This window comes from Lethenteron reissneri, chromosome 5, assembly GCF_015708825.2.
Source record: "Lethenteron reissneri isolate LAM-NWPU_2019-01 chromosome 5, ASM1570882v1, whole genome shotgun sequence".
In the NCBI taxonomy this organism is placed as follows: domain Eukaryota; kingdom Metazoa; phylum Chordata; class Hyperoartia; order Petromyzontiformes; family Petromyzontidae; genus Lethenteron; species Lethenteron reissneri.
The window spans coordinates 1,967,021-1,994,196 of NC_083783.1; the positions used below are offsets into that span (position 1 = coordinate 1,967,021).

A 27,176-nucleotide genomic window follows, 5' to 3' on the forward strand; every position below is an offset into this window, starting at 1 on the left:
CTGCAGCTGTAGATGCCACAGGTTCTTCATGTTCTGCAGTTGTAGATACCACTGGTTCTTCATGTTCTGCAGATGCCACTGGTTCTTCACGTTCTGCAGTTGTAGATACCACTGGTTCTTCACGTTCTGCAGATGCAGATGCCACTGGTTCTTCACGTTCTACAGTTGTAGATACCACTGGTTCTTCATGTTCTGCAGATGCAGATGCCACTGGTTCTTCACGTTCTGCAGTTGTAGATACCACTGGTTCTTCATGTTCTGCAGATGCAGATGCCACTGGTTCTTCACGTTCTGCAGTTGTAGATTCCACTGGTTCTTCTCGTTCTGCAGATGTAGATGGCACTGGTTCTTCACGTTCTACAGTTGTAGATACCACTGGTTCTTCACGTTTTGCAGATGTAGATGACACTAGTTCTGCACGTTCAGCAGCTGTAGATACCACTGGTTCTTCACGTTCTGCAGCTGTAGATTCCACTGGTTCTTCTCGTTCTGCAGATGTAAATGCTAATTCCCTTTGGTGCTCGCGATTCCTCTCTACTCTCTTGAAAAACTTACCAAGAGATGTCTGCACAGTCGCTCTCTTCTTTTTCTCTTCACCAACCAACTTGTGACAGGCGACAGCATCGTGAGCAGCTGCCGACACCTTCGCAAACCTTCCAGTGTGTGGGTCATGAGACTCAAAGAAGTCGGTGCTTGACGGCCGACAAACACCGCCATCTATTGCACGGCGGTTGAACTTACGACCCTCGGTCCAAACAGGCAGCTGGATAGGGACAGTTTGGTCGTACCTCTGAAAGTTTGTAAGTCGAATGTTCGTAAATAGAGGAGTCCCTGTTAAGGAGACGTTTCGGTCAATAGGCCTTCTTCACGGCCACCTGTGAGGCTGGAGTGGGTACTTTTTCTTTGCAAGGCCAAGGGTGTTGTTAACGATGAACGTTGGTTGGGAGTTTTAGTTAAGGTTGGGAGTTTTAGTTGTTTGGGAGTTTCAGTTGGTTGCAAGTTTTAGTTGGTTGCAAGTTTTAGTTGTTCTGCTGTTGCTACATTGCAAACGTTTCAAAAGCGCCAACCTAGAGCCCTCCGGCGGCGTCCCTGCGGTTATCACTGCTCGACTCGCTGCGTCACAAACACTGGTGGTGTGGACCACGGAGGGCCCCAGTGGCTCATGAGGATACCAGGCTGTGATGCATCGATGTCGCCTCAATGCTGACCCAAAGCCTAAACACTGACCGACAGCTCAACACTGACCCCCAGGTTCAACGTTGACCCACAGCCCAAACACTGACCCACAGCCTCAACACTGACCCATAGCTTTAACACTGACCTAGAGCCTCAACACTGACCCACAGCCTCAACACTGACCCACAGCTTTAACACAAACCCACAGCCTCAACACTGACCCACAGCCTCAACACTGACCCACAGCCTCAACACTGACCCACAGCCTCAACACTGACCCACAGCCTCAACACTGACCCACAGCCTCAACTCTGACCCATAGCTTTAACACTGACCTAGAGCCTCAACACTGACCCACAGCCTCAACACTGACCCACAGCTTTAACACAAACCCACAGCCTCAACACTAACCCTCAACACTAACTAACAGCCTCCCCGAGCTACATTGATCACGGGGGTTGTGTGACCATGTTGTGACATGCTAGTTCAGATGTTACTCCACATGGACTATTGCCGTGGCCAGGAATGTAACTCAAGTTTACAAATTCATAGCGCGCGGCGAGCAAACCGCAATGCACAACACTGAAGAATCCACACAGACAGCCTGCTAACCTACTTTTCGAACTACGAAACTACCCATCACATTCCAGCTCAGAGGGTTGGACGTCTCCCGGCAGACGATGACGTCCGCGTGATCATCCGACCAGATCTTGAAAGCGCCGGTTGAGGGGCGGCATCTAGCTACGCTGGACCTGGCGTGTCATTTCACGTGACTTAGGTCACGGGAACACAATGGCCACGGCTTGACATGGACGTGCGAGACTCAGGCACGCCAGAGGAGGAGAGCTGGTCTCAACGACAGCATCGCCTCATTCTGCCAAACCAAAGCCGCGTTAGCCTCAGCTCCTGAGAGCCGTGAAAGGCACCGAGGCTCGGGACTTGAACCGAGACTTTCAGAGGTTGCTGGCTCGTAGCATGTAACCATTTACGACCGATGCACTCCAGGAAATCAATGACATAACACTTTTTCTATCTCAGTTTTACCATCTAATGTGTATAGTCTCTTTTATTTTTTTCTCTCTGTATCCCATGAAGTTTTGTTCGACCCATTGGGATAAATATACCCTTAGCCAATAATGTGCCTTGAAATCGTGAATAATCAAACGGTCAGATATACACATGGCTTCAACAGCAAGCATAGCGAGCGTAACGAATAGATTTTGATCGATCAACCGACGCATCGTGACACTGTGTTTCATTTGTTGTCCTTTCCCCCGCACCTACGATTAGCGCTGTTGGCTGCGTATGGTGCGAAAGAAGTTCAACATGCATAAAAGACAAAGATCCCCCAGTGTAGCCTGAACAGACTTTTGGGGCAAGTGCTGTTAGCAAACACATATGAAGCCTGGCGCGGCACACTAGGGGGTGGGTGGGCAGCACATACACCTGGCCGCCTTTGTCTCCCCAGTGGCGATGTTTTCACAGACCGCACCAGGAACTAATTTGCGGCTGAGTCGACCTAGGAGAGGCCCAGGACCGGTTCAGATAATCGTCACTGGTGTTGGACGTGAGCAGGAATCCAACTCGTAATCAAAGCCTGCCACAACCTAACCCAAAACAAACCGACCTTGAATGATACCGGTCGTGAACGTTTGCCAGTTCAGCACCGGCTGTTGTGAACCCACTGAAAAGAGAAAAGAGAGAGAGGAGACACCCAGCGCCAGGGCTCGGAACCCGGGCGGTCACAGCTCCGTGGCCGTATCGGCAGAGGCCTCGGCTTGCCCACCGTGTTCCTCCCTACCGGGGCCAGTCCAGCGGCTCGGAGCTCTCGTAGCAGCCCGAGTCCCGCGGCGACTCCTCCTCGGCGGCAGCGGGCGCGGCAGTGCCGCCCCCTGCCTCCTTCGCCTCCGCTGCATTGTGGGTAGTCGGCACGTCTGCCAGTGCGTGCGCACAACGCGCACACACACACACATGCAGAGAGAGAGGGACGCGTGTCAGCGGACGGAACGTCTTTGCAACGTCGAGCCCGAAACCAAAGCGGCATCCTCGTGACGATGGCTTGAGATGCAGCGCGACTCTCCGGCAGATATGCGGAACATTAGCACCATGGTTGACATCCGACCGAATCAAAACTAAACTATTTTATTAAACTATGTTTATTTTACAAGGTAAGGCCCACTCAGCTATGGAGCTCCTGACCACACATGATCGCCCAACGAAGTCGTTTATCGCGTGGAAATGGAGAGCAGTTGCCAAATACTCATAACGCACGCCGATTCTAAATGTGGAGGGAAAAACCAGAGGACCCGGAGAAAAATCCATGTGAACACGGGCAGAGAGAGAGAGACACCGCCAGCTCCAAATATACAGCAGGCGTCCACTTTGGAGTTCCCTCTCCCATCGTCTCGTTGCTCCCACGCTCTCACTAGGACAACCCTGCTCAAATCTTGACTTAAAGCTTTCGTGACTGCAGGAATTCATATTCTTTGGGTCTTTCGGTAAAGTCACGTAGATAGGTTCAAAGAAAATTACAAAAAAACTACGACGTTTCGATCGCTTGTGTTGCGATCGAAACGTCGTAGTTTTTTTTTTGTTATTTTCTTTGAACCTATCTATGTGACTTTACCGAAAGACCCAAAGAATATGAACCCTGCTCAAAAAAAAAAACGCCGTTTCCACTTTGATCGGTAACAACCCCTGCCCGTTGCCATTTGCTGCTCGCCGCTTTGGAGGCCGCGTCTGGGCCTGTTCTCGGTGGGCCCTTTATTACTTTTTAGTTTTTCGCTTATGGCTTGTCGACAGCTGTCGCGTCTCCCGCAAAGCGGTACTCGTTTTATCTGCCGGCCGGGGAGGAGTGTGGGGGGGGGGCGGCTTGTGGGGCGCACTCACGGTCGTAGTCGTGCAGGAGCTCGGCGGCGGTGAGCAGCTTGGCGCGGTGCTCGGCGTTGTGGATGAGCAGCTCGTCCAGATCCTCGCCTTCCAGCAGCTTGAACGTGTCCAGGTCCTCGTAGCCGTTGAGCAGGAACGTGGAGATGTACTCCTGCGTGCCCCACACGCGAGGCACACGCAACGCACACACAACGCACACGCAACGCTACGTTCGCGCGAATAGGCCCCTCTCCTGCTCAGGACCGAACCTAGGGAGGGCTTCTTCACAAATTCTGCGAAATCGCCCGGTGAAGCCGGTTGCTGTTGCGTTCACCGCCGAAACATTACGGTGCTCGGATCGTGAACGTTGTGGGGTTTTTTTGAATCTATGGGATCTTCTTTCCAGTATTAAGAATGATCGAAACTAAGAATTGGTTTTACCCTTTCTGGAAATAGAGCAGGTGCTCAGATGTTCCAATACCAAACAGACACCTTCTGCAAGGCGTCAAGTCTGCATTAACCGCGCATACTTGTGGTAAAACATGCAAACAGACAACGCACCGGTGTGCTGAAGTAGTCACTAAATTTTTTTCGATTTAAAGCTTTCGTGACTGCAGGGATTCATCTTCTTGGTTCTTTCGGTAAAGTCACGTAGAAAGGAAGTAATAAATAATACAAATATAACATAATAAAATATTATTATATTATTTTATTATGTTTTATTTTTATTATTTTATTACTTCCCTTCTACGTGACTTTACCGAAAGAACCAAGAAGATAGTCACTAATTGGCACGTTTTGTTTACGTGCCGGGTGGTGGCGGGGGTTAACGATGCATTTATATTCACGATATCTAACCCAAAAAAAACCCCTCTATTGCTAATAATATTGGTCGCGAAAGCCCCTACTACTACTACGTATTAAAACTCTCTCAAAGTCCCCCAGAGACTCGGTCAACGCCTTGACGTCGACAGCTCATCTCCCGCGCTCCGTTACGGTCTAGCCAGGATGGACATCCCCAGTGGCGGCTGTCCCTGTGTGTGCGTTAGTCTGCTGCCAGTGTGATGGGTAGAGATGATTGCTGCTGCTGTGTAAGCCCAGCTTAGGGGCACACCCAGTGGCAGCTGTCCCTGTGTGTTGCGTTAGTCTGCTTCCAGTGGTGAGTCGGGATGATTGCTGCTGCTCAGTAAGCCCAGCTTAGGGGCACTCCCAGTGGCAGCTGTCCCTGTGTGTGCGTTAGTCTGCTTCCAGTGGTGAGTCGGGATGATTGCTGCTGCTGTGTAAGCCCAGCCTAGGGGCACACCCAGTGGCAGCTGTCCCCGTTCGGCACGTGGTGCTCACAGCATAGGGCCTGTCGTTTTGGCGACCCAGGTCTACTTCTAAGTATGACACTAACCCGGGTGCTGGCAAAAAAAAAGGTTACCTCCAGCAGATGACTCAATTGGGATCACGGATGTAGGGGTGTTAGAGAGAGAGAGCCGTTATGCATGGCAGCTTATGGGAAACAAACACAGTGGGCGGGGCTACGTGAGTGCACGGGGGGGTGCTCTCAACGACGTCCGCACCGGGCAGCCCGGGGCCCCACCCCTCAGCGGGGGTTGAGTATAAAAGGGGATGTGTCAGAGGGCTCGGGGGGAAATGTTAAGCTAACGAGAAGACTGAAGACATCTTAGCTAGAGCCCTGGACTCCCCTAGTTCGACGTCCTTATCAGGGCCAAACAGGATCGAGCCAGCGGCGTGGTTCCGAGAGCCAGAGCCGGTGCTCTTGTCAGAGCAGGTCTGGGACTCCGGGTACCGGGCCCGACTTACCAGTGTCGGCCAGATAGCCTCCCCTAGCCCGTTAGTGGAGGACTAAGAGGCAGGCTAGGGTAGCTAGCGTGTGTATTCCCAGCTAGCCGGGTGAGGGGGCCGATACCCCCTCGCGTGTTATATGCCCACTGTTGTGCTGTGAAATAAACCCGTGTGCCTCCAACTCCGGCGTCAAGAGTCGTCAACGGTATTACACGTACACAGGAGCAGCAACCATCGCTCTCTCCTGGAAAACTAATGCCCGTGGTCCGAGTCACTCATCCTGGTCTCTTTGAGTGCTCACCTGGGTTAAACAACATTTTAAATTATTTTTATTTTGCCAGTTAAGGCCCAATGAGCTGTGTAGCTCTTTTTCAGAGCTGACCTGGCCACAAACGATAGCTCAACGAAGTGGCTCATCATCACGTGGACATTCATAGCAGCCAAATACTCTGAACGCATGACGTTGATTCTAAATGTGGAGGGAAAAACCGGAGGACCCGGAGGAAAATCCACGCGACCACGGGGAGAGAGACACGCAGACTCCAAATATACAGCAGGCGTCAGGGTCGGGATCGAACTCGCGACCCTCCTGTACACCAGGCGAGGCAGTTAACATTTCACCACCATGGCGCCCTAATTACTGTGGTCAAACTCAACGCAAGGTTACCTTTTAGAAAGTATGGGTGCCGCACGCGTCACCATCGCGTTACACCACTTTGCTGAACTTGAGTACGGCAATGAATGACGAGGACTCATTCACTTTTAACATCTCACCACCGTGCCCCTATGCATTCTAAATGGGTGGGGGGTGGGGGGTGGGGGGGTGGGGGGAGCCCCCTCACCTCCAGGTGCATCCTGTGCAGCAGCTCCTCCACCGTCTTGGGCTTGGGCCGACGGTGCTTGGGCCTCGGGCGGGCCTTGCGCCCGGCTCCCGCAGCGTCGTTGTCGTTGTTGTTGGTCTCGCCCTCGGGCAGCACAGTTACGTAGACGAACTTGAACGTGCCCACCTTGCGGTTGAGCAGCCCGATCCACGTGCCCATCGGGGGCTGGCTGATGACGTCGATGACGTCGCCCTTCTGCGAGGCGCGGAAGCAGCGCGGACAACGGAGCTGAGGAGGACGCGTCGAGCGGTGCACGCGGCGCCCGCCCATCTGGTCTGATCTTCGCGGAGTTTATCGAGCGCCTTCGCTAAGGCGCTTTACCAAGAATTAAGAGCGGCGCTACGCGTGTGTGTGAGTGTAACGGTGGAGAAGAGGTGAATGAAATAGATGAGAGGTTAGCGTTGGGGGAAAATCTGTGGTGGTGCGTGAATTCGGTGGAAGCGACATTGATGATGGCAGTAAATGATGACACAAGGATTGAATGAATGGGGTGAATGAGTGACAGCCGTATGATGGGGATATGCAGAGGGAACAGTAACGGTGGCAGTGATTATGAAGGGGAGATTATGGGCTTGTCGGGTGAGCTAGGGAACAATAAGTGAGTTCATCTTGTTGGTTCTTTCGGTAAAGTCACGTAGAAGGGAAATAATAAAATAATAAAAATAAAACATAATAAAATAATTCTCACGACGTTTCGGCCACAACGCAAGCAGCCGTCCTCAGGTGAAGAAACAGGTCTGTTGGGAAGACAGAGTCTGAATGACACGCCCCAGGCTTGGAGCGAATATTTAAGCTGGGTAGGAGGGGGAAGGTGTGCCTTGACAAGGCTTATTTTATTATGTTTTATTTTTATGATTTTATTATTTCCCTTCTACGTGACTTTACCGAAAGAACCAACAAGATGAATCTCTGCAGTCACGAAAGCTTTAAATCGAAAAATAAGTGAGTTTTGAGTGAGCAGCGGAAACTAGTGAGCGAAGGTGACTGCTTAACGTGGAGGGGAAGTTTGTTCCAGTGAAAAGGGGCGAGGAGAGAGAGAGCGAAAGCATCGATTGAGTGCAAGGAGGAGGAAGAACAGAGAGAGACAGCAAAGATGTGTGTCGTGTGTAGGTGACAATGGGGAACAAAGGCGCAGCGCTGCAAGGACTTGCCCGTGTCAACTGCTGATGGAAGGGCCTTCGGAAAGAGAGCGCCTCTAGACAGCCCCTGCGGAAAGTATTTTGACCGCCGGGAACAATCTTCCTCCAGATATTAGGAAGCCACTGGAGCTATGCACTTTTAAATCATCTAGATTCAAAACGCATTTCTTTAGAGCTGCTTCTCGTGTTTAGTTTGTTGTCCTTCCCCCCTGCACCTCCGATTGTCACGGTTGGCTACGTACACGGGCGAGCGTGCAGAGGCGTCGGCGGGATTGAGAAACTTGCGCTGTTATTTCAACCGCCGTGCTGGACGATACAATCGGATCGAAACTAGCGACATCTGGGATGGCAGGATCCACCGTGCAGACCATTACACGCTGCTGTGGCATCACCATTCCCAGGAACGGTTAAATCGGGACAAAGCAAAAGGAAAATCCAGATTTATTTTTTTTGCAAATGCTTTTGGGAAGGAAAGCGGACACGGGCACTCTATCGCGTTTGCGATATGTACGGTGTGAGTGCTAACGCGTATCGCAAACGCGTCCTTTAAACGCCATCGATGTCAGCCGGCCGGCCAGTTGGCCGGCTGCCCGCCCAGCTGGCCAGCCGGCCAGCCAGCGATGGGCACGTGGACTGGGGCTGCTCAACCGGAAGGCGGGCACGTTCCAAGTTCGCCTACGTTGACCCCTGCTGCCCGAAGGGGCAGCACCAGCACTTTCTCAAACGTAGCGCACCAGCAATGTGCAGACTCAACAACGGGCGAGCGCGCGGCGCGAGCATGCCCACCTGCAGTGTGAGCGAGTCGCTGTCGTAGGGGCTGGGCGTGAAGGCCGTGTGGACTCGCGCGCGCCCACAGAAGGGTCCCGAGTAGCCGGGCCCCTCCTCGCCGCCGCCGGCCGCGCCGCTCACCGCTTGGCAGCAGCCGTCCACCCTGCCCCCCGAGTCCGAGGTCGTCACGGTCTGCCCGCCTGCATGGTGGCACACACACACGGCGTGGCATGGAAGCACAAACACACACGGCATGGCGGTGGCAGCACAAACACACACATGGCGTAGTGGCACACACGCAGCATAGTGGCACACACACATATGGCGTGGCATGGCAACACACACACAGCGTGGCGGCACAAACACACGCAGCGTGGCTGCACAAACCCACACATGGTGCGCACACACACACACACGGCGTGGCGCGGGGCGGGGTGGGGGAGTCGGTTGGCCTCCCCTGTAGAGGAGCAGTGGGCGACCCAGACGAGCCGGAGGGCCACACGAGCTGCCCTCCGTCCCCCCAGTGGGCCGCACGCTGGACACCGCGCTGCTCATCGTGACCCCCACGCACCGCGCCCAAACACACTTGGACTAGGCCAGGGGTCGGCAACCTACGGCTCCGGAGCCGCATGCGGCTCTTTACGGGCTGCTTCTTGACGATATGTACGTGAGTACAGTATGTACTCAGATGCATTGCGGCTCTTGAAATACTGAATTTTGTACCGAATTGGAAAGAAATGGCTCTTCTTGTTATTTTGGTTGCCGACCCCTGGACTAGGCCATCACCAGGGGCTCTGGGACGCATGCGGCACGCAGGCCGCAGGTTGCCCACCGCTGCACCTCCGATTAGCACGGTTGGCTACGTACGGTACGAAAAAAAGTTCAATATACATACATACACTGCCTTCGGGTTTCGTGATATGGAATTACTACAATGTATGGTACGATATGCGAGCCCAGCTATTCCATCGATATGATCGCAGAGAGAGCTTTACTCTTGCAGGTACACGCTCACAGACAAAGCCTTGCGATTGCAATTATATCGCAGCATGGTGAGTCATACAAGTGAATTGGCATGCTCCCAAAGGGAGCCTTCTAATCACATCCACACATTCAGTGGAGCGAACCTTGCAATTCAACCTACATGACCGCAGACTCTTTCCCGGTGCGCGGTATACGACTGTTATTATGGTAGCATTATCAAAGCGAAACCAATTATCGGGTGATGTAGCTACATCGGCAGTGGTGCACAAGCACGAACAACAACAACAAATCCCACACATTCGTCGCTAACACTGTGTGGCCTTAAAAGGAAACGTTCACAAAAGGTGACGTTTTGGGCAATGACCCTTTTCCATTGCACAAGAAGAAGTCCTAATGTGAAGGGCGATCGTCTGGAATGTCGACTATAATTCGTGCTATTGATGAACGTGCTGAGTTGTATATTTTATACGGCAGTGTTATGATGGGCTGAGTGATCCTCTCTGTTGGATACTGTGCAAGCATCATTGCCTATCTGACAGCTCAACAGTATTGGAGTAAGCCAGCCTGGCTCTGCTGGTGAGTCCGCTGAGTGTCAATATCGGTGCAGAGTGTGGATGCATTAAACCAACGCTGCTAAAAATAGCAATAAAATATTGCACTTCCAGAAGATGCTGAAAATATATCAAATGAGTTTAACACGTAGGCTTTCGCGACCAATATATATACGGTTAGATCGCGTAAATACAAATGTGTCGTTAAACCCGCCATCAACCGACAGAGGCAATTAGCAAGGTTTGTCACGTTGACAGAACGTGCTAATTAATTACTAGTGCAGCACACCGGTGCGTTGGAGAGTAAACTGACAACATTTACAACTGGAGTACCGCGACGTTTCGCCAGTAATTACAACCAGCACCATCAGGTGGCAGCCTATGCTGTCCTAGTAACACATTGGCATATTTTGTTTACGTAACAAACCTTACTAATTGGCTGTGTCCGGTGGTGGCGGGTTTAACGGAACATTTATATTTATGCGATCTAACCCAAAAAAAACTCTATTGATAATATATAATGCACTTCCAGAAGGAATATACTGACTACATATATAATGCACTCCCAGAAGGAAGATGTCGACAATGTATACATATTTCGATTTAAAGCTTTCATGACTGCAGCGATTCATATTCTTGGTTCTTTCGGTAAAGTCATGTAGAAGGGAAATAATAAAATAATATTAATATAAAACAATAAAATTCTCACTACGTTTCGACTGCAACATCAGCAATCATCATCAGGTGTGAAATCCACAGCAAGAAAATTTGGATTTCACACCTGATGATGATTGCTTGTGTTGCAGTCGAAACGTCGTGATAATTTTATTGTTCCCTTCTACGTGACTTGACCGACAGAACCAAGAAAATGTATACATAATGCACTCCCAGAACGAAGGCAACGTGGCTGACGGGATTTGTGAAACAAAAAACACCGCTTGAGTTTTTCAGCGTGGAGGGAGGGACGAGGGAGGGACGGAGGGAGGCGGGGGCCCTGTCCACTCGTTGCGTTGTGCCGCTCACTGTTGGAGCTGTGTCCGCTGTAGGAGCTGCGCAGACTCTCCATGGAGTCGCCCGTGGGCTGGGCTCCCGCCTCGGGCTGGGCTGTTGGGTGGGCGCCCCCCTCCCTGTCGTCCGCGCCCAGCGGCTGGCACAGCGGCAGCTTGTCCGAACTCTTGGGCTTGGGGGGGAGGAGGGAGGGAAGAGGAGAGATTGGCGGTGGAGATTCGTGCGGCGTCCCCTCGCCCGCAGGTTGATCCGGGCAATGGGAGGGTTGACCCCGTGGGGCGCCACGGTGGCTGGGAGATGTTGACGACCTCGCCTGGTATACAGGAAGGTCGTGGGTTCGATCCCGACCCTGACGATGCCTGCTCAAGTTCAGCAAAGTTGTGTAGCGCGATGGTGACGTGTGCGGCACCTGTACTCTCTAAAAGGTAACCTGCGTTGAGTTTGACCTCGGTAATTAGGGTGCCATGGTGGTGAGATGTTAACTGCCTCGCCTGGTGTACAGGAGCGTCACGAGTTCGATCCCGACCCTCACGCCTGCTGTATATTTTGAGTTTGCGTGTCTCTCTCCCTGTGGGTCCTCCGGTTTTTCCCTCCACATTTAGAATCAACATCACGCGTTCAGAGTATTTGGCTGCGACACATTTCCACGTAATGATGATCAGCCGCTTCGTTGGCCTATCACTTGTGGCCAGGTCACTTCTGAAAAGGAGCTACGTAGCTCAGTGGGGCCTTACCTGGTAAAATAAAAATATAGTCGAGATATGAGGACTGTCACTGAACCATCTCACTTTGACCAGGCGAGGGAGTTAACGTCTCACCACCGCGGGGACCCTAGACAATCTGTGCAAATGAATATTCATCGCTCTCTCACAACAATCTCGTGCAGAAGAATGTGAATTGTACAGAGCAACAAGTCTAATAATCCACATTGCTTAAATAATATTGAGAGTGTTCGTGGAAAGAGTAAGGACATAAGTTGCATCCAGAAATTGCAAAGGAACAACAGGTGTGTGGCGTTGTGATTGAAACAATGCCACATTTACAGAATGCTGAGTGAACGGACAATTGTGAGTTCAGAAAGATCGCTACTGCAGGTGTGCTTTATTGATTAAACAGAGGTTTATGATAAAGTAAGAAAAATGCCAGACGGTGGCGGCTATGCACGTGGCCTCTAATCCAGCACTGAGGAGGCAGCAAGGGTTGGTGGACCACTGCACGAATGTTGAAAAACTCCCATCCCGTGAGCGTCGTGGTGGTGCCATAGCCTTAGCTGCCCAGAAGGTGGTATGGCAAAGTGGGGAGTGGCATCATCTCGCGGTTCTGTAACCGTTTCCCCGCATGCTTCAGGTTCCTCCCACATTGCATGAACCCTCGTTCATTGGCTGAAACCATCTTAATATATCGAGGGACTGCAGAGCTTGGGCAACTGTTGGTAGTGCCGGCTCACTGCTTGGCTGCTGTCTTCCAGCTGCGCGTGATGTGGCGTTAGATGCAATTTGCATTGCGCCAATACATGAAACTAAACATTCACATTATTACTATTATCCAATTACAGCGACACGTCATTTGTGACGCGTTCCCTCCTTACGGCGCACCCGGTGTGCCCCGGTTGTGTTGCCGGTGTGCCCCCGGTATGCCGCTTGTGTGCCCCCGGTGTGCCCCCGGTGTGCCGTCGGTGTGGGCCACTTACCAGCACCTCGTAGTTGGCCTTGGTGAGCTTGGTGACCGTCTTGCGCACCGACTCACGCACCGACTTCACCTTCTTGCCCAGGAAGCTGTCGGCGCCGCCGCCACCACCGGCACGTCGGCTCCCGCGACCGTCCAGCGTCGAGTCGTCCCCCCTCGCCACGGAGCCCTGGGGGCGGCAGCGGCCGTCTCACAGCACGGGGGCGGTGGCTCTCTGTGGCTTTACCCAATGAGTGAATGTGTGAGAGCGTGCTGGTGCATGCTTGGTAGGTGAGTGGGTGCAGGTGGCGTACATGCTTGGTGGGTGAGTTCGCCTTATCAGAAGAGGTAGAGCCACTGACCCGGGCGGAAAGGTCAAATCCCCCGAAACTGCTGGTCCTCTGCAGGTACACACAGACACACAGCACAGTTAGCTCACACCCCACACAATGGCAAAAACCCCCCATACAACCTTTAATAAACTGTTGGGGCAAGTGCTGTTAGCGAGCACCTATGAAGGCCGGAACAGTACACGAGGTGGTGAGCGGCCAGCACCATGCCCCAGTTGCGATGTTTACTTATTTGAGGCTGAATCAACCTATGGGAGGCCTAGCAACCATTCAGCTAATCGTCACTTGGTGTTAGCAGTGAGCAGGAATTGAACTCAAGCCATCGGGTTCGTAGCGCAGCACGCTAACCACTACACACACAGCCACCACAGCACTCCTGTGCTAGCTAATTACTCGCATAGTTACAAATGGTAGCCGGTAACCCCAGTAACCATTTCAGATTTGATTACCAGTTCCGAGAGTCAGGGGCCCGGTAACCGTCTCCAGCGGATCTTTGCTGTTGCCGTCGTCGCTGTGAAGATGCCACCGATTGGCCGAGACGCGAGCACACGAAACCCACGCGGAGGCCTGAACCCGCCATGGTGGTCGAACGGTTTTGGTCCTCGGTCGACAGGTGAGAGGCGCCGGCTCTGTGAGCGCCTGTCCTCTCGCTCATGCCAACTGATGGCAGGCAAGGGCCCCCCCCACCCACCCCCCACACTATTCGGCCGACTCGCCTACATTGCGCAGACGTCTTGGAAGATCAGAATCAGAGTAGTCAGTGAGACTGGAGGAGGAATCCGACGAGCTATGAAGATCTTTTTTTTTCTCCCAGATGTCCGGTAAGGTGGGGTCAGCAAGTTACAATAACAAACGATACAACGAAAAACGACCGGAGTGCAGAGTAGACAAATGGTTTGCTGGTCACGAGAAATGAATGCACTCATTCCCCCTGCTGGACAGACAAGAGGTTGAGGGCGGCAGTTCAAGAAACCTGCTCCGGTGTTTGAACCACCACGCCGGGAAATAAAATTAAATGAGAATCTTTAATTAGCCCAGGGAGAATCTGATGAGCTATGAAGCTCTTTTTGTTTGACAGATATTCTCGTAAGGGCGGCTCAGAATTAAACCGGCGACCTCTGGATTGCAAACCCAGTGTGCCAGCCGTTACCCCACCACCACTGTCGCAGCTGCCCTTCAAATATCTGTTAGAAAAGAGAGACCTTTAGTTTTAATCGCTCTAAACATTTCAACGTGCGTGCGGCAAAACCCATAACCGTGGTCTAACTTTTTTATTTTCACGCAGGTATCGGTAATGGGAAAAAACACACAAATATTTTCCACAACCCTGCTAATTTCAATAAGCCGCAGGCTCCACATACAATGCAATGTGTATTTTTTCCCCCCAAGGAATATTTCTCTCGAAAGCAACGCGTTTTGAAGCGCGACGCGTCTTCAACGTGCACGCGGATCCACGTGCGTATGGACACCCCGCTGGTGTCTCCCCGAGCCCCGACTGTCCTGCGTGGGTTGTCGCGGTCGTGCCGCGTGGCTCTCGGAGTCCACCAAATGACGGGGACACTTTGTTGAGCTATCATTCGTGGGTAGGTCGCTTTTGAAAAATAAGTTGATACCTCAGTGGGCTTTGCCTGGTAGGATGGTTTAGTGTTGTATTTGTTTGTGTTTGGGTGATTTTTGTACTTTTCTTGTATTTTGCACTCCTATCGTGTTCTTGTATTGTTTGTTGTTGTAACGTTCTTACCCCGTGCCCCTAGTGGGCATGTGTGAAAAATAAGTTTATAGCGAGTTTAACACGTAGGCTTTTGCGACCAATATTATTCATAATAAAGGTTTTTGGCTTAGATCGCTAAATGTGTCGTAAGCCTCCACCACCCGACACCGCCGGTATAAATAAATATTCTGATCCCAATATGCGAGGTGCAATACCTTGACGTCGTTCCCAACAGATGACCGAATATTTTGACAAACGATTCCTCAGTGGAAATGCTCCTGCCACCTCGCACAGCCGGAACGGAACTGCGTTTTGATTTTTGACTTGGGATGGCATCGTTCCCCGTGTGGAGTTTGTATGTCCGCCCCCCCCCACCCCCAACCCCCCGGTTCTGCATTTGAGTTTATTTCCCGGGGTCCTCTGGTTTTCTCCCATAGCTAAACAACAACAAAAACCACCACCACCACGCGCAATGTGACTCGTATCGACCAAATATCCCCACGCTGAAAAACGTGCCTGCACATAACGCAACTGGGATCACACGCGGCAGCAAAATCGTTCCCCTTACAGCGAAAAAAACCTTGGCAGGAGCCTCCTGGGTAAACGAGTCTTCAGACTCAGTGATGCGTTCCTGGGTAAACGAGTCTTCAGACTCAGTGATGCGTTCCTGGGTAAACGAGTCTTCAGACTCAGTGATGCGTTCCTGGGTAAACGAGTCTTCAGACTCAGTGATGCGTTCCTGGGTAGACGAGCCGAATAATACTAAAAAAAATTACAGAGGAGAGTTTTAAAAGATGTAATAAGTGTATCGAGATTGGAGAGGTCTTTAAATAAATTCCACGTTTTCGTTAAACGTCTGCCGATTGTGTTCGTGGTGTCTTGGTGATTTTAAAAACATGAACTTTGACGCCCCATCAGGAACATACACGATGGCAAGGCGACAGGGGACCAGATTATATATCGGTAGACATTATTAGAGAGCTTGATGATTGTGGCATAGAACAAGTGACAAAAGCAGCGAATGCACTTTGTGACATGGGATGGATATCAGAAACTACTAGAAACTATTTGTTTTATTTCACCAGGTAAGACCCACTGAATGTTCTAGCTTTTTTTCAGAAGTGACCTGACCACAAATGATAGCCAAACTAAGTGGCTTATCACGTGGAAATGTAAACAGCCACATACTCTAAATGCACATTGATTCTAAATGTGGAGGGAAAACCCACAGAACCCAGAGAAAAATCCACGTGAGCACGGGGGGAACATGCAAAGTGAAAGATATACAGCAGCAGGCGTCGGAGTCGGGATCGAACCCACGAACTCCTGTATACCAGGCGAGGGAGTTAACATCTCACCACCGCGGGGACCCTAGACGATCTGGGCAAATTAATATGCATCGCTCTCTCACAACAATCTCGTGCAGAAGAATGTTAATTATACAGAGCAACAAGTCTAATAAGCTACATTGCTCAAATAATATTGAGAGTGTTCGTGGAAAGAGTAAGGACATAAGTTACATCCAGAAATTGCAAAGGAACAACAGGTGTGGGGCGTTGTGATTGAAACAATGCCATATGTACAGAATGCTGAGTGAACGAGCAATTGTGAGTTCAGAAATATTGCTACTGCAGGTGTGTTTTATTGATTAAACAGGGGTTTATGATCAAGTGAGAAAATGCAGAATTCATGATATTACTCGGGATTGTTTTTGTTATCTAAGCCAGGGGTCGGAAACCAAAAGAACAAGAAGAGCCATTTTTTTCTGAATTCGTTAAAAAATTAACAACTCAAACTTTCAAGATGCCGCAAAGCATCGTGGTGAATTCGAGACGGTGGTGGTCCTGACATAAATAACGGTCACGAAGCGGCAGTCCCTTAAAGAGCCACACGCGGCTCCGGAGCCGCAGGTAGCTGACCCCTGACCCAGATGGAGAAGGTCCGAGAGTGACCATGAAAGCACATTGGGCGCCGTGGTGGTGAGTTGTTAATTACCTCGCCTGGTATGCAGGAGGTCGTGGGTTCGATCCCGACCCTGACGCCGGTATAATGGAGTTTGCACGTCTCTATCCACGTGGTCACGTGGCTTTTTCCCCAGGTTCTCCTGTTTCCCTCCACATTTTGATCAACATCCGTTTCGACTATTTGGCAGCTATAAATGTCGACGTGATGATCATTTGTGATAGCCAGGTCGCTTCTGAAAAAAGAACTCAATAGCTCAGTGTGCCTTGCCTATTTAAAAAAGACTAAACTTTTTATTATAGCAGGTTAGACCTACTGGGCATTAGAGCTCTTCTTCAGAAGCGACCTGGTCACAACGAAGTGGCTTATCACGTGGGAATGCATAGCAACCAGGTAATAGAAACACATGTTTCTATATGTGGAGGAAAAAACCGGAAGAACATGCAAACTCCAAATAAGCAGGCGTCAGGGTCGCGATCGAACCCACGGCCTCCTGTATACCAGGCGATGTAGTTAACATCTCGCCACCGTGGTTAACGGCAGCCGTTAAGAGTTGGGGGAGAGGCTGGTGAGTTTCTGTGCATGTGGAGAGGAGTTAGAGCAGGGTGTGAGAGCAGAAGCCGAGAGCGATTTGCTAAACGAGCTGGATAAAATAACGTTAGAAAGTCGAAACATATGATGAACAATCACCTGTAAAAAAAAAAAACTGCGTAGCATGATGGTCATATCAATGAGGAAAGTTACTCCTGAATGTCCGGTACGAGTCAGAGTGACACCGGCGTTAAGCAGGCAGAGCATTGTAAGGCTTTAGGTGGCGGGATAACTGTAGATGGAAAGCACTGCCACGGAGATAAACAGAAGAATAGCATTGGCAAAAGATGCATTTCCGAAAATGGGATCTATATTGCAAAAGTAATAAATGATTCGTGAGAACAAGGAGTGGAATACTGTACTGTTACATACTGCAGGGCTGTTCTCATGTACGGTTATGAAGGTTCTACACGTTCTGTTACGTGACAAACCTCACTAATTGGCTGTGTCGGGTGGTGGCGGGTTTAACGACACATTTCTATTTACGCGATCTAACCCAAAAACCTCTATTATGGAAGTTTGTACCATTACACAGATCCTACGCAGCAAACTAAAAGCAACATAAATGTGTTTTTTTATGGCATGGACAGACAAGATGAGTAAGATTAATGTATTGCGGATAGCAGGTATGCTAAGAACACGAGACTCGTTTCAAAAAAGGGCTAATTAGATTTCTTGGACATGGAATGGAAGAAAAAAACGGACGGAATGTCATGTTTTGTCTGGGGACGTTAGCGATACAAGAAGCCAGGGAAGACGCAGAACTCAGCACGTAAGCACTTTACACTATTGGATGCAACCGAGAGAAGTATCCTAGGCAAAGTTGTTGATTAAATGTCGTGGACAGAGCTGAATGAAAGCAAGGCCATGATGGATTAAACACCTACGAGGCACGTGTTGAATTTTAAACTGTGTGGGTTTACATAAAAAAAAACTTTCATATGGTGTCCATATATAATTTGTCTTTCTTATCCGATGTGGCTTCACACTTCTACTTTCAACAACCAGGGTGAGTTTACTGCGACTACTACTGTCTACTGCCGTAGAGGCGTAGACGACGCTGAGCAACGGGCAGCGGGCCTCTCAGTCGGCACGGCCAACAGCGTCGCCTCCCCCCCCAGTTCCTCAAGCCAACGGAGTGGCCACAAGGTGCACAAACCGTTCGCGAGACCCTGATGATGAAGCCTCGAAAGCCGGCTAGAGTTCACAAGAAGTCACAAACAAACACCGCCTTGTGAGAGACCCGACGCAGAAGATCCCCGATTTCAATCTTCCACGAAGCTTAAGAGCCACAAGCCTGAACGGCACCCGCACACAAACCATGGAAGAGTACTATTTGTTTTATTTATCTGACCAGGTAAGGCCCACGGAGCTAAATAGATCTTTTTCAGAAGCAACCTGGCTAGATGGAATGGTTTATTACGTGGAAATGTAGAACAGCCGGAGGACCCAGAGAAAAATCCACACAACCAGGGGGAGACATGAAGACTCCAAATATACAGGCGTCAGGGTCGGGATCAAACCCACGACCTCCTTGCATACCAGGCGAACGGAGTTAACATCTCTAGCCTAATTAACATCTCCTGGCCTTGCATTTTACCTGTTCCACAAATGGAAAATACAAATAAAAACTCATCCGGTGTGCAATTGTAGTCACCCAGAACAGATGACGGGAACACAGATAGACTCAATGACCGACTCACAAATACGAAGGAGGCACCACAGTGATGCCTCACTCCGCCACTCCTGCTGCAATCGCCTGGCTCAACCACCTCAAAGGATTGCTCGACATCTCTAGACAACGCGGTTGGCTACGTACGGTGCGAAAGAGGTCCAACGTGCATCGATATCAGCCACACGTGAACAAGGGCGCTTGTAAATCCACAAGGAATCAGAAGATAATAAACGTTTCTAAAGATTCCCCCCGACAACCAGAAGCGCGCCTCAGAAAGCTTACTTTTGAAAGGGGGGCTCCCTCCCTTCGCATTCACAACAAAACATTCAATGTATTTTCGCTCGTAAAATAACAAACGTCAATTCCGCGCCCCCCCCCCCTCCTCCTGCGCGTTGGTTCCGCCACTGGCAGGCAGCAGCGATGGATGGTGCAAGCAGCGGGGGGGGGGGGGGGTGGCATGAGGCCGCTCTCACCGATCGCGAGACTGGTGAGAGATCGAAGAAGCTTCCTCGACGGCGCAGCGTCATGGCCGGGCTTGTTGTTCTGAGCTCGAGTGACGCTCTGGCGATGAGACGTCGGCGAGCGGCGGACTCATTGGGGGTGGCGGAGCGCTGCGTTTGAGACCTCGTCAGCGTAAGATTCTCGCGAACATAAAACAACAACCCCCCCAGCATCCAGCTTTGCCTGCCCCATGTGCACCACAATCACTCCCCATCTACGTGGGTGTGTGCGGTGCGTGCGGTTTGTGTGGCAGCGTGCGAGCGAATGTGCGCGTGTGTTGTGTTGTTCCTCTTGTGTGTGTGTGTGAGTGTGTGCGTGTCTGTGTACGGGAAGTCGGTGGCGTAGCGGTCTGCACGCCACGTTACGAACCCGGCGACCCGGGTTCGATTCATGGTCGACCCTAGCGATGATTATCTGAACCGGTCTTGAGCCTCCCCTGGGTCTACTCAGCCTCAAATGAGTGTCTGGTGCGGTGTGTAAACATCGCCACTGAGGAGATAAAAGCGGTCCGGCGTGGTGCTGGCCACCCACCCCCTCGTGTGCCGTGCCGGCCTTCACAAGTGCTCGCTAGCAGTCTGTTAAGGGCTTTACGGGGGGATCTTTGTCTTTGTGTGCGCGTGTGTTGGGCTGTTTTTGCACGTGCTCTGGCTAAGTGAACAAAAGCAGGGCCACGCGGTTTCCTCTGAACTCGTGCTGGAGACCGCAAGCTGCCCGACCAGCTTAGGAGAGCGAGCGGCGAAGCGACCACTGCTCGCTGCTGGCTCTTTTAGTAGAAGGTTACCGTCCCAGAGGTAGGGTCACGAGCCACAGCTTAGGGTCACAGAAACGAAAACAGTGGAACGTAAACATACTGCATTGTTCTTCTTAAACTAATCATCAAATACTAGCCCTACATATATTTGTCATCTGAAAAAAAAATAACAGACAAAACAAAAGATCAGCAGTAGACTTATATATTAATTATAAATATATTATGTACAATGCGTTCCCACCAACTGAGTGTGAAACGGTTTGGGCCAGAGAGCGACTACGTCCTCCGAATGAACATCGCCCGACCCATGCGTGGTAGTTCTACTGCTGCTGGTGGTGGTGTGTGTACTGCGGCACACAAAACAACAAAACACATCACATTAGGCCAGGGTGAGTGGGTTGGTGGCTGCCTGGCTAGCTGGGTGGGTGACTGACTGGTTGGCCAGATGGGTGGGTGGATGGCTGGCTGGCAGGGTGACTGGCTGGCTGAGTGGCTGTGGCTGTTTGGCTGATTAGCTGGCCGGCTGGTTGGCTGGCTGGGTGGTTGACTGGCTGGCTGGGGGCCTGGATGGGTGGCTGGCTGGGGGCCTGGATGGGTGGCTGGCTGGGTGGCTGGCTGGGTGGCTGGCTGGCTGGGAGCCTGGATGGGTGGTTGACTGGCTGGCTGGGGGCCTGGATGGGTGGCTGGCTGGGTGGCTGGCTGGGTGGCTGGATGGCTGGGTGGCTGGCTGGGTGGTTGGCTGGCTGGGTGGTTGGCTGGCTGGGTGGTTGACTGGCTGGCTGGGGGCCTGGATGGGTGGCTGGCGAGCTGGTTGGCTGATTAGCTTGCTGGGTGGCTGGTTGGGTGGCTGGCTGAGTGGCTGGATGGCTGGTTGGCTGGGTGGGAGGCTGGTTGGGTGGCTGGCTGAGTGGCTGGCTGGTTGGGTGGCTGGTTGGCTGGGTGGGAGGCTGGTTGGGTGGCTGGCTGAGTGGCTGGATGGTTGGGTGGCTGGTTGGCTGGGTGGGAGGCTGGTTGGGTGGCTGGCTGAGTGGCTGGCTGGTTGGGTGGCTGGTTGGCTGGGTGGGAGGCTGGTTGGGTGGCTGGCTGAGTGGCTGGATGGTTGGGTGGCTGGTTGGCTGGGTGGGAGGCTGGTTGGGTGGCTGGCTGAGTGGCTGGATGGCTGGTTGGCTGGGTGGGAGGCTGGTTGGGTGGCTGGCTGAGTGGCTGGCTGGTTGGGTGGCTGGTTGGCTGGGTGGGAGGCTGGTTGGGTGGCTGGCTGAGTGGCTGGATGGCTGGTTGGCTAGGTGGGAGGCTGGTTGGGTGGCTGGCTGAGTGGCTGGCTGGTTGGGTGGCTGGTTGGCTGGGTGGGAGGCTGGTTGGGTGGCTGGCTGAGTGGCTGGCTGGGTGGCTGGTTGGCTGGGTGGGAGGCTGGTTGGGTGGCTGGCTGAGTGGCTGGCTGGGTGGCTGGTTGGCTGGGTGGGAGGCTGGTTGGGTGGCTGGTTGAGTGGCTGGGTGGCTGGCTGGCTAGGTGGCTGGCTGGGTGGCTGGCTGAGTGGCTGATTAGATTGCTGGGTGGCTGGTTGGGTGGCTGGCTGAGTGGCTGGCTGGCTGAGTGGCTGGGTGGGTGGCTGGCTGAGTGGCTGGTTACCTGGCTGGTTGGCTGGGTGGCTGGCAGGGTTAGTGGCTGGTGGAAGGGTAGACTCTTTAGAGTTCTCTCGGATGGAGGCCCTTCTGCCAACAGTGGGATGAACAAGAAACTGCAGGGCTGCACCATTATGTGATAGCAGTGGTTGCTGTAGGTCCATCTTTTGGGTACCCCCGTTAAATGTATAAATCTTTGTGAGATGACCAAAGAGATACAGACAAGAGACCGGGGTATCGTGAGACGACTTAAATATGAACAAATTAAAGATGCAGTGAGGTTAAAGAAAAAAATAGATGCGAACAACACATAGATGAGAAGAAAATAATCGGCCGTTTTATGATATTATAAACACCTCGCTTTGTTTCTTATGAACCCGGGATCCCCTCCAGCTACTTGAGGTCCCTGACACTTTGCTTGGGTTGGCTTGTGCCCAGCGCTGACAACGATCGGCAGCAGTAGCAGCAGCTGCGGCTTTTGGCAATGCGGCTCTGATTGCCATGGCCAGAAACAAATCGACTGCGTGACTTTGTGTCGCTCTTGACTAACAATAGGAAGGTCGTGGGTTCAACTCCCAGTCAGAGGGGTCAACTTGGCTCACCATCATCATCGACATTATTTTCCTCATCGGCGCAAATGAAAAATCAGTGTTGCTTTTTGGTGAAGCGAAAGCAGTGGTTGTACTTCACTAACTGGCTGTGTCGGTTGGTGGAGGGTTTAACGACACGTTTATATTGACGCGATCTAACCACAAAAACCTCTACTACGGTGAAAATGTACCTGGCAAATGACTCATTTGGGATTACGCATTAGCGAAACCGCCCCGAAACTGCGTGAGAGAACTTGGCAGTACACTGTTGAATAGAGAGTCTTGAGACTCGGTGAGGCTTTCCTGGGTAAACCAGCGGAGTAATCATCGGCAGAAGAAGAATAAAAACACAATAATGATGACAATCCTCCTCGTAAGCATCAGCTTGAATTGCAAGTTTTTTTAGTGTGGTCTAATTTCCATAGCAAGGCACAAATATTCCGCCAGTACTGTGCTCGGGTACAAATGTGTGTTGTGCGTGCCAGAGTGTGTGCTCGCCAACAGCACTTGCCTCAGAAGTCTGTTTGAACTATACGAAAGATCTTTGCCTCTGTAGTTGTGTGTATGTGGGAGCCGTAGCGGAGTGGTTAGTGCGCTAGGCTACGAACGCAGCGACCCGAGTTTGATGGCCGCTCACGACCAACACCACTCACGATTATTATCAGAGCCGGTGCTGGGCCTCCCCTACGTCAACTCAGTCTCAACTCATTCCTGCCGCGTTGTGTAAACATCGCCACTGGGGAGACGAAGACGCGGCGCTGGCCACCCCACCGCCCTCGTGTGCCATTCGGTGCTACTCGCTAAGAACACTTGCCCCAAAAGTCTGTGCGGGCCACGAAGGGGAACCTTCGTGTTTGTGTTGTTGTCGGATGTTCCCATGGCTCGCGGCTGCGGTGGGCCGCGTTGCGCGAGCGGGGAAATCTGCCCTCCCTCCCGCCGCTATCTCAGCGCGTTGCCACCCAAACAAACTCCTCGCGTCGCTTCCTCGAGCTGCACCGGTGGTTCGGGCTGGTGCAGATTACGTGACTCCGCTCTGCCAACCCGCACAGCTGCTTCGCCTGCTCAGCCAACAGGCCCTAACGCCCCCCTCCCACCACCCATTATCCCAGCACTGCGGGGGCAGGATTGGTGGATCACACAGAGATCGCGTGGCGTGCTGCGCTATCCAACTAACACCCACTGGGCTGCAGGGTTGGCCAGGAGCACGTGGGTTCACGACCGATGTGCGGGCGGCCAGCTTGAGTATTATCTCCCCTTGTGCACATTGAGGAGGAAGCTGGCACAACTGGCGGATGTCACGGTTGGGCACACTGGACTCGCAATCCAGAGGTTCCGCGGGGTTTGATCTTCTGGCACGGCAGGTGAAACCATGGTGCAAGTTTATTGAACCCCCCCCCCCATCATTGCTTGCTCACACCGCTGCTGGAAGAAGGGCCCCCCACGAGAGAGGGGTCTGGACAGCCCCCCTAAAGAGGGTATCCCTTTGGTCTACACCAGGCTTCCCTCCTCCTTCGCCAGGGGTACATTCGGGAGATGCTCGTTAATTCGCGAACTACGTGGGTGATGATATTGGCTGATTTGAATGAATTACCTTAAATAGAGAAATATGCTATTAAATGCAGGACAATCACAACGTAAAAAAATGCTTCCCATGGTTTGAGAAGTTCTCTATCTTTATCATCTCTGTATCTCATCACTTTCTCTCTCATCACTTTCTCTCTCATCACTTTCTCTCTCATCACTTTCTCTCTCTTTCTCAACGCAGTCGTGTACAGTTCCAGATGCGAATCCTGTATAGCCAAAAATCGCGGAGAGCAATTTCCGCAAATAACGAGGGAATACCGCACTCTCCCACGCCGGCCATGCGTCTTTGAAGCTGTGTGAATACCCACACTAGACGCCCCACCACACGTAAACCTGCCGATCGATCAACTTAACTGTGGGGCACAGTAAAACCTCGTTATTTCGGCATTTGATCGTTCGTAATTGTGGATAATTCGGCACGGCTGCGCTTTCGACATATATACAGTGCCAGTAATTCGCCTCGAGCCGAACTGCCGTACGGAATGGTCAAATTTCGGCATACATGTTGAGCGACGCCGCACGCCACAACCAAAACAATGGCTCAGTCTAGTGGCGGGGCGCGTGGTGAGCGTTAGTGCAGTGCTGGTTACTGATGTCAAGTGTTACTTTTTTGGAAAATAATTTTTGTAACAAAAAATTTGTATTCATTTTTTAAATTGCCATTGTATATAATTCGGCATATTGGATAATTCGGCAAGGCCAGAGCCCCATAACGTGTCGAATTAACGAGGGTTTACTGTACTCATTTACACCAGTGCCAGGTGGAAGAAAAAAATGTAAGTTTCAACAAACTTTTGTCATCGTTCGTTTCGCCTGAACCTGCGACCTCTGGATCGCAAGTCCAGTTGTGGCTACCGCTCGCCGGCGACACACTACGGCAGCAGCCTCTGCTCGGGGCATCTACACGTACTTAGCTTGAATACAGCAGACTAATTGACCCGTTATGTTGAATACGGCAGCAAATGATCCGTTTGTTGCTTCGTGTGTGTGTGTGTGCACGCACACCACAGTCTGGGGTTCAGTGATTGCTCGTTATTCGTCCAGTCTGGTATGCGGCTTAATCATGGATCTATTATTATTATTCATCAGCTTACTAACCACAGCCTCAGTACAAGCTGCGTGCTTAATGTATGCACTTATGACCTCACGACACTGATATTTGTTATCTAGGAGCACACACTAAGTCTGAGATATTTAATTTACACCGCATTCAATTGTGGGAAAATCCTACCACGATACTTTCCAGGCTCATATTAAAGGGGTGTGCATTATCCACAGATGAAATGGTTACTTTCGAAACGCAATCCTATTCTGATTACTGATTACATGAGATTATTTTTGAAGTAATGTCATATATAATAAACGTTTTTGGGTTAGATCGCGTTATTTATTAATGTGTCGTAACCCTGCACCACCCGACACGGCCAATCAGCAAAAAAGTGTCACGTTGACAAAAGACGAATAGTTCACTACTTTAGCCCACCGGTGTGTTGAAGCGTGAAACCACAACATTTAAAAATTTTGAGTACGACGTTTCGCTGGTAATTGCATCCAGCATCATCGGGAAATTCGCCAGAATGGTGAGGCTCTGCTCTGGCTCCCGGTCTTAAAAATACGTTTATTATGAATAATATTGGTCGCGAAAGCCTACGTGTTGAACTAATGTCATATAATCTGATCACCATATTACTTTTATCATAACTCGCTTCATATCAAAGTCCTTTAGGTGGCCTTAACCTGATACAGGAGCACCCCGATTTACGGCTAATTTCGCAAATTCGTCGTATCGCTATTCATACCACGACCTGACTAGCGTCGCCTTAACCCGCACGCTCACGTCGCTGACAGCATCGTCCGCCCTTTCTCATTGTCCGTCGCCTCTCAGCTGTCGACCCCACCACCTACCTACCCTGGACACGAACTGCTCTTCGTCACGCATAAAGAAACGTGCTGTCGAGTACAACAGATTATTTGTGGACGATATTTCTGTGATTGTCTTTTACAGTACACTGTCAAATGTGTGTTAAAGTGTACTGCTGTATGCTCGTGTTGGGTAAATTTTTTTGTAGTAATGTGATGCAAACTTGTTGGTACATCTAGGATGGAGATGCGCGCACGAACACAGAGTGTCACCGCACCCCCCGTTGTCTCTGTTTAGCGCTCGTGGGAAAAAAAAACAATCGCATTGATTGACGTCGTTTTGACATCCGTCGTCGCACCTTTCAGGAACGCATCCCCGACGTAAACCGGGGTGTGAATGTGATGGCCAGCTCTGTGCTGTGACTGCTGCTGCAGCAGCAGCAGCAGCAGCAGCAGCAGCAGCAGCAGCAGCAGCAGCAGCAGCAGCAGCAGCAGCAGCAGCAGCAGCAGCAGCAGCAGCAGCAGCAGCAGCAGCAGCAGCAGCAGCAGCAGCAGCAGCAGCAGCAGCAGCAGCAGCAGCAGCAGCAGCAGCAGCAGCAGCAGCAGCAGCAGCAGCAGCAGCAGCAGCAGCAGCAGCAGCAGCAGCAGCAGCAGCAGCAGCAGCAGCAGCAGCAGCAGCAGCAGCAGCAGCAGCAGCAGCAGCAGCAGCAGCAGCAGCAGCAGCAGCAGCAGCAGCAGCAGCAGCAGCAGCAGCAGCAGCAGCAGCAGCAGCAGCGGTGTGCCGTGATCTATGCGCAGGGCGACGGTGGCCTCACATAAACCCGTGCTGCCGACTTCACCATCAACCCTGTGTGCCACGGTGGTGAGATGTTAACTACCTCGCCTGGTATACAGGAGGTCGTGGGTTCGATTCTGACCCTGACGCCTGCTGTATATTTAGAGTCAGCGTATTCTCCCAATGGTCGCGTAGATTTTTATCCGGGTCCTCCGGTTTTTCCCTCCACATTTCAAAACATGCTTTTTGAGTATTTGACTGCTGTAAATTTCCACGTGATAAACCGCTTCGTTGAGTTATCATCTGTGGCCAGGTCGCTTCTGAAAAAGAGCTACATTGCTCAGTGGGTCTTACCTGGTAAAATAAACATGTATT

The 27,176-nt window shown here is 51.5% G+C and overlaps 1 protein-coding gene across 1 annotated transcript in view; it reads right to left on the reverse strand.

Annotated features, from left to right (window-relative positions):
* Window positions 1-2,895: 2,895 nt before the first annotated feature.
* The window catches only part of LOC133352824 (SAM and SH3 domain-containing protein 1-like), a 325,376-nt gene continuing 301,095 nt past the window's right edge, over window positions 2,896-27,176 (reverse strand). The window contains exons 13-19 of the mRNA XM_061568754.1: window positions 13,146-13,232; window positions 12,857-13,021; window positions 11,182-11,338; window positions 8,642-8,823; window positions 6,678-6,911; window positions 4,066-4,216; window positions 2,896-3,110 (exon numbers count right to left, since the gene is read on the reverse strand). Coding sequence (XP_061424738.1) covers window positions 2,974-3,110; window positions 4,066-4,216; window positions 6,678-6,911; window positions 8,642-8,823; window positions 11,182-11,338; window positions 12,857-13,021; window positions 13,146-13,232 — 1,113 coding nt within the window. The 3' untranslated portion in view covers window positions 2,896-2,973. The remainder of the gene's footprint in view (window positions 3,111-4,065; window positions 4,217-6,677; window positions 6,912-8,641; window positions 8,824-11,181; window positions 11,339-12,856; window positions 13,022-13,145; window positions 13,233-27,176) is intronic.